This window comes from Cebus imitator, unplaced genomic scaffold (assembly GCF_001604975.1).
Source record: "Cebus imitator isolate Cc_AM_T3 unplaced genomic scaffold, Cebus_imitator-1.0 Scaffold420, whole genome shotgun sequence".
NCBI classification, from domain to species: Eukaryota; Metazoa; Chordata; class Mammalia; order Primates; family Cebidae; genus Cebus; species Cebus imitator.
In genome coordinates, this window is record NW_016107735.1 from 383,298 (window position 1) to 390,878 (window position 7,581).

At 42.1% G+C, this 7,581-nt stretch overlaps 1 protein-coding gene and 1 non-coding gene across 2 annotated transcripts in view; one reads left to right on the plus strand and one right to left on the minus strand.

Annotated features, from left to right (window-relative positions):
• SF3A3 (splicing factor 3a subunit 3) overlaps positions 1 to 7,287 on the plus strand; it is a 32,634-nt gene extending 25,347 nt beyond the window's left edge. The window contains exons 16-17 of the mRNA XM_017509730.2: positions 3,101 to 3,156; positions 6,014 to 7,287. Coding sequence (XP_017365219.1) covers positions 3,101 to 3,156; positions 6,014 to 6,091 — 134 coding nt within the window. The 3' untranslated portion in view covers positions 6,092 to 7,287. The remainder of the gene's footprint in view (positions 1 to 3,100; positions 3,157 to 6,013) is intronic.
• On the minus strand, positions 3,747 to 3,853 carry LOC119468386. Its single transcript, XR_005197061.1, has one exon. It is a non-coding gene; the product is annotated as a U6 spliceosomal RNA (small nuclear RNA).
• Positions 7,288 to 7,581: the final 294 nt, after the last annotated feature.

Genomic DNA, 7,581 nt, shown 5'->3' on the forward strand with positions numbered 1-7,581 from the left:
CATGCGCCACCATGCCCAGCTAATTTTTTGTATTTTTTTTTTAGTAGAGACGGGGTTTCACCATTTTGACCAGGATGGTCTCGATCTTTTGACCTCGTGATCCACCCGCCTCGGCCTCCCAAAGTGCTGGGATTACAGGCGTGAGCCACCGCGCCCGGCTAAAATTTTCTTTATCTGTTAGCTTGTTTGTTACCTTGTGATAGATCATTTCCTTAATCCTCAAAGTTTTGGCAGCAAATGTTAGATTCTTTTTGCTTTTTTTTTCCAAATATAAGGCTGAATAAGATTGGCTATTTTTTAACCCAGTCATCAGTATTCATTGTTAAATAGGTGTTAAGCCATTTATACTCAGTGTATTAATTGATCTATTTGTATTCATCTCCTTTGCTGGTTTTGTTAGATTTGTTGATACTTCTCCTCTGTAGATTTATATAGTAGACTTGAAACTTCATTTAGATAGGTTTTATGTACGTATGTATGTATTTGTGTCTAGTCCTTGATTCAGGATAGACAGCTATGTTTCTAACATGTTAGTGTAACATTTTAATGTTGTAGCAAGTGGTTTATTTCTACTGATCCTTATTACGTATTGTCTATTATCAGCATATATTATTTGTTTGAATTATGTACAAAAAGCGATTATATCCTGATTGTGTGAAGTACTGTACATATTATATACTTTCTTATTATCATGATTCACTCGAGTTTAACGTCTCTATCACTATTCTTACCGTCTTGTTTATAAAAAACAAGATGCTTTTAAATTCCCATCATCTCTTGTCATGAGCTTTACCCTTATGACAGGACTTGGTTAATAGATTCTATCAGGTTCTTTATGGTTTGATATGTTCTGCTTCTAGGGTAAAGTTGGCTCAAAACCTCATTTCTAATAGTTTCATGTGATTAAGAATGCAGACTCTGGAGAAGCAACCTGTTGGGGTTCAAGTCAGTGACTCTGCCACTTACTAAGTGGGACCCTGCACAAGTTACTTCCCCTAGTGCCTCCGTTTCCATATCTAAGATGTGGATGGTAATAATATGCCTACCTCACAGAATTGTCTTGAAGTTTAAATGAGATGATACAGGCAGAGCATTTATAACTTTGGTTGACATAACATAGTATGCAGTCAGTGACTAAGTGTTAGCTGTCAGCATCATTTTTGCTTCTGAGCTCTTCTGCAGAGTCTCAGGAATAAGATCCAAAGTCACCTTTATCTTTTCATTTTAATATTACTAATCTCATTTATCAAGTGCCAGCCGTGCTTCTCAGGTAAATGAGAAGTTAGGTAACTTTTTCCAAGGTCATATAACTTGGAAGAGGGAAAGGCCAGGGATCAAACTCATGTGTGTCTTAAAACAGTCTTTTTTCTTTGTACAACGCCATACTGACTTCTTTGAAATCACTCTCATCAAGTAGATTTTTAAAGGGTTAGTCATTAAGAGACGTTCTGAAAGAAATTGTATTCTCTTAGCCATATACAGTTGTTTTATTTATTTACTCATTTTTAGAATATTATTAGCAGGTTCATGATGCTTCAGTTGTATTACTTTCAGAATTTATCTCCTTATTCAGCTATCTAGGTTAATCAGTTTCTCCCTATGTATGTTATTATTGCTACTGCTTTAATTGTATTATTTCTACCCATCATGGCTTCCCTTTATCTTTTTAGGTTCATCACATAGCATTTGTAGTTTTATTTCTACCTCAATTTCTACTGCACCCACACGCAGCCCCTGTCTTCTCTCTCTCTTTTTTTTTTTCCTGAGACTGGGCCTCACTCTGTCACCTAGGCTGGAGTGCAGTGGCGTGATCTCTGCACACTCCAGTCTCCGCCTCCCGGGTTCAAACGATTCTCCTGTCTCAGCCTCCCAAGTAGGTGGGACTACAGGCATGTGCTACCACGCTCAGCTAATTTTTGTATTTTTTAGTAGAGATGGGGTTTTACCATGTTGGCCAGGATGGGCTCCATCTCATGACTTCATGATCCTCCCGCCTCGACCTCCCAAAGTGCTGGGATTACTGGCGTGAGCCACCTTGCCTGGCCTGGTTTTTTTTTTTTTTTTTCTCCAAAAGCTAAGAAAGAGCCCTCTGAAATTGCTACCAGAAATCCCCATTTAGGTGATAGGTTGCACTTTATGAATTTTTTTTGAATTCTTGGTTAGATTCTTGAAGGGCTTTGACAAAGGAGATGACAGGGTCCTGCCCTGTCACATAGTAAGCACATGATAACGTCTCCATTCCTTCTTGATGTGAATATTATCTGGGCTTGAGGACTTCATTAATTTAAAGCAATTAGCAAGGAAGGAAAAGATGATTAGTTGAGCACCTATGTGCCAGGTACAGAGCATTTCATCATATATTGTTTCATTTACTATTTATTCAGCCATCTTAGACATCAACTATCTCTCTTCTAGTCTGGTCAAGTTTAAATTATTCTACTTGATGGAAAAGGTGAAAGCACAAGAATCAAGTTCTGTTTTCTCATCATCTATTGATATTTTATTATCTTCCCTCTCTGGTAGTGGACCTGTCTCTTGTATTCCATGTAGCCATTTGTTCTAAGAGTTCACCTTGCTGACACCATAATTTAAGATTCAAGTTGTTCTTTACCTGGTTTTGTATTTGTTTTTTTCTTACGTATACATGTCTGATCACTCCCTCTGAATCTATGTTGGTTTTTTCAGATGTCTTTACCTTTTCTCCCTTATAGAGATTGCTATTGAACTGTTAGAATTTTTATATTATGAAATATATGAATACAAATAATATGAAATATTAAGAAAGTAAGGTCACTTTCTCCCATTCTCATAGGTTGTTCCACATTAACACTCTTCAAGAGTATCAGTTTTCTGTTCTTGGAGGTCTTTGGTTGTATTTGATTCAACCGTTAACAGCAAAGCAAGATCATGACAAATTTTGCAGTGGAAGGGGTTTTGTCTATAGGTGGTCCAGAACCCAAGTTCTGGTTTGGGGTAGGCAAGAATCTCAAAAACAGAGTCTTCCAGGGAGCATCCTAACGTCAGGGAGGGAGGATTATAACAGTGGATACTCGACAGATGTTCAGTCCATCCTGATTGCTGTTTATTTCTCATCCTGCAGTGTGGGCCAAACTGAAATTGCAGAAGGCTTCAGAACGATGGCAGCCTGACACTGAGGTGGGTACTAATATGGATGGTGTTGGGGATAGTGTCAAGTGATAGAGAGCTCCCTCACCACGTAGAAGGGAGGTGCAAGATGATCCAGGCAAATTCTCTGCAAATACTAGAATAGAATAGAATGGTATACTGCAGCAGTGAGTATAATGTGACAATATCTATAAATTGACTTCTCTTTTTTTTTTTTTTTTTTTTTTTTTTTTGGTTTTTTTTTTTTTTTTTTGTTTTTTTTTTTTTTTTTTTTTTTTGACATGGAGTCTCTCTCAGTCACCTAGGCTGGAGTGTAGTGGTGCAGTGTTGGCTCACTACAACTTCCACCCCCCAGGTTCCAGCAATTCTGCCTCTGCCTCCGAGTAGCTGGGATTACAGGTGCCTGCTACCACACTCAGCTAATTTTTGTGTTTTTAGTAGAGACAGGGTTTCGACATGTTGGCCAGACTGGTCTTGAACTCCTCACCTCAGGTGATCCACCCACCTCGGCCTTCCAGAGTGCTGGAATTACAGGCATGAGCCACACACCCAGCCTTAAATTGACTCTTGACATGTAAGCCTAATTTATTTGTTATATTTGTCAGACTTTATTATTATTTTAAAATATGGAATGCTTCATAGATTTCCATGTCATCCTTGCACAAGGGCCATGCTACTCATCTCTATATCATTCTAATTTTAATATATGTGCTACCAAAGGAAGCACTGTCAGACTTTATTTTTATTTATTTATTTATTTATTTATTTATTTATTTATTTTTTGAGACAGGACCTGGCTCTGTCACCTAGGCTGGAGTGTAGTGGCACGACCTTGGCTCACTATAACCTCTGCCTCCTGGGCTCAAGCCATCCTCCCACCTCAGCCTCCCAAGTAGCTGGGACTACAGGTGTATGCCACCACACCCCGCTAGTTTTTATATTTTTTACAGAGACCTGGGTTTCGCCATGTTGCCTAGGCTGGTCTCAAACTCCTGAGCTCAAGTGATCTGCCCAACTCAGCCTCCCACGTGTTACAGGCATGAGCTACCACACCAGGCCAGTACTGTCCAACGTTAAATCCATGTCTGAAGACAGGTTGTAGGCTGGCGTGGTTGTTCACAGTAGTAATCCTAGCACTTCGGGAGGCCAGAGCAAGAGGATCACTTGAGGCCAGGAGTTTAAAACTAGCCTGGGCAACATAGTGAAATTTTGTATCTATAAAAAATAGTTAAAAGATTAGGCCAAGCGCCGAGGCTTACACTTGTAATCCCAGCACTTTGGGAGGCTGAGGCAGGCAGATCATTTGAGGCCAGGAGTGCAAGACCAGCTTGGCCAACATGGAGAAACACCATCTCTACTAAAAATACAAAAATAAGCGGGTGTGGTGGCACATGCCTGTAGTTCCAGCTACTTGGGAGGCCCAGGCATGAGAATCACTTAAACCCGGGAGGTGAAGGTTGCATGAGCCAAGATTGTGCTGCTGCACTCCAGCCTGGGTGACAGAGCAAGAAGACTCTGTCTCAGAAAAAAGAAACAATTAGCCACATGTGGTGATGCATGCTTGTAGTCCCAGCTAATTGGGAGACTGAGGCAGGAGGAACGTTATTCTCCCATTCAAATTTTGAAATGGGCCAGGTGCAGCAGCTCATGCCTGTAATCACACCACGTTGGGAGGCCTATGCAAGGCAGATTGTTTGAGCCTGATAGTTGGAGAACAGCCTGAGTAACATGGTGAAACCATGTCTCTACAACCTGGGAGGTGGAGGTTGCAGTAAGTCGAGATCATGCTCCTGCACTCCAGTCTGGGTGACAGAGCAGAACAAGACTTCGTCTCAAAAATAAATAATAAATGCCGAGATTGTCCTACTGTACTCCAGCCTGGCTGACAGAGCAGAGCAAGACTTTGTCTCAAAAATAAGTAGAATAGCCGGGCTCAGTGGCTCAAGCCTGTAATCCCAGCACTTTGAGAGGCCGAGGCGGGTGGATCACGAGGTCAAGAGATCGAGACCATCCTGGTCAACATGGTGAAACCCCGTCTCTACTAAAAATACAAGACATTAGCTGGGCATGGTGGCGCGTGCCTGTAATCCCAGCTACTCAGGAGGCTGAGTCAGGAGAATTGCTTGAACCCAGGAGGCGGAGGTTGCAGTGAGCCGAGATCGCGCCATTGCACTCCAGCCTGGGTAACAAGAGTGAAACTCCGTCTCAAAAACAAAAACAAAAACAAACAAACAAAAAAAATAAGTAGAACAGAATAGGATAGGACAGAATAGAATCAAGCAAAATTGCTCTGGACATGGAGAAGCTCAGACTTCTTGGTCTCTCTTTCACCCCCTGCGGTGGTCTCTGGGCAGAAACCTGGGATTCTTGGGAACCATTTGCAAACTGCTGTTGTAGGTCAGCCTTTCTTTTTTTTTTTTGCGTGTGTGTGTGTGTGTGTGTGTGTGTGTGTGTGTGTACAAGATTTTATTAAAGGTCGTTACAGAGCAACATCCAGACTCCAGAATGCAGCTGCCAAGGAGACCCTGTTACGCTGTGGGGACTGGATGGGGCAGGTCAGCCTTTCTTAACCAGGGTTCCTTATCTTAAACACAGAAAGCTAAGTGAACTATTTTCTTAGATACCCTAAAGATGGGTCATGACTGATACCATTCTAGATGTCTAGGAGAGAAGTTAATTCATTGCACACAGTGGCTGCTTTTGGGCAGTGGGGCTTAATTCTCTTGTGGAACCCCAGTTGAGAAAGGCTGTCTTAGATGAATTCCAATCTTAGTGTACCAGAGTATGCCATGGAAGCAGGTCAGGATGAGCTCAGGTTATCTAGAGATTGGTTCCAAACATTTCTTTTAGGAGATGTATCTAACAAAATGTACCCCTTCCTTTTCAGGAAGAATATGAAGACTCAAGTGGGAATGTTGTGAATAAGAAGACATACGAGGATCTGAAAAGACAAGGACTGCTCTAGTGTTCAGGGATGTAGCTCAGCTTTTGGGCTAGTCCAGGCTTCCCTAAGATCTGCTTTTTCTATTTCTCCCAACCAAATCCTCTTAAAGACCCTTTGCTATGTAGTCTCATGGTCTAGCATGCATCTTGTAGAAACAAGGCATGCTGGCAGATTGCAGGGTTGGGATGTGTTTTATCTGTTTTATATTAAAAAAAGATTCTGCCAGAAATAAAACCAGGCCTTGTTCTGAAGCCCAGGGTTATGGACCAACTCAGTGCTTCAGGTCTGAATGCCTCCATACCTCTTTCTTACCAACTTTAGTAGTAGCTGAGATTTAATGGGCACCTGTTACACTACACATCATGTTAGGTAAATCTTACCTGACCTCTTTCCCCATCCTTCTTTGTTGCTACTTCCTGAATGAGTATTACCCCAGGATGAGGTCTGCTATCAGTTTAGTTAGCCACTGATGCAAATACTAGGGAAGGACTAGGAGGGGGAGCCGGGGCTGCTACTTACGAGCTAAGTGTGGCACCAAGGTTTGCCTTTTGTATTTGCATAAAGAAAGGAGTTGGAGCTGGGTCCAGTGGCTTGTGCCTGTAGTCCCAATTATGGGAGGCTGAGGCAGGAGGGTTGCTTGAGATCAGCCTGTGCAACATAGTGAGACCCTGTCTTATTAAAAAAAAAAAAAAAAAAAAAAAAAAAAAAAGGTAGGCATGGTGGCACACACTGTAGTCCCAGCTACTCAGGAGGCTGAGGTTAGAGTATCCTTTGAGCCTAGGAGTTTGAGACCAGCTTGGGTGATACTGTGAGGCCCCATCTCAAAAAAGGTAGCTGGCTGTTTGGAATGGGCCTGTACCCCAATATGCAGTGCAACTAAGACCAGCAGTGACTTCACCACCTGCTTGCTAGGTCAGAATGAGAGACTTTGGTGGGTCTGTCTACCTGTTTCTTCTACAAGATCCCTACTTGACTATAAAAGTAGCAAATATTCACATGCTCTCCAAGCCCAGGTAGCCATGGTAGAGTTGAGCAGCTCCCCCGGGATCCAAATCTGGTGTCTGAAATGGAAAGTACTAGGGCAGCCAGGAAGGCACTGATCTGCCTTCTAAGCATAGTCCTCTGAAAGTAGGCCTGCTGCAGGACAGGATCCCCCAGAGGCCCCATTTGCCTCTCAACACTCAGGCTTTCAATTGTTTTTTAATAAATTACTTTTTTAAAAAAATTTAATCTTTTTCTTTATATTATAGATTTACATCTTATTTTTCTAAAAACCCACCAGGGACCAGTGCTGCACTTGCCCCATGCAGAGTCAGGCTGCCTAATAATGTATCTACTTTTAAAAATCCCAACTCATGGCCGGGCGCGATGGCTCACACCTGTAATCCCAGCACTTTGGGAGGCCAAGGCGGATGGATCACCTGAGATCAGGAGTTTGAGACCAGCCTGGCCAACAATGTGAGATCCCATCTCTACTAAAAATACAAAAATTAGCTGGGCGTGGTGGCGGG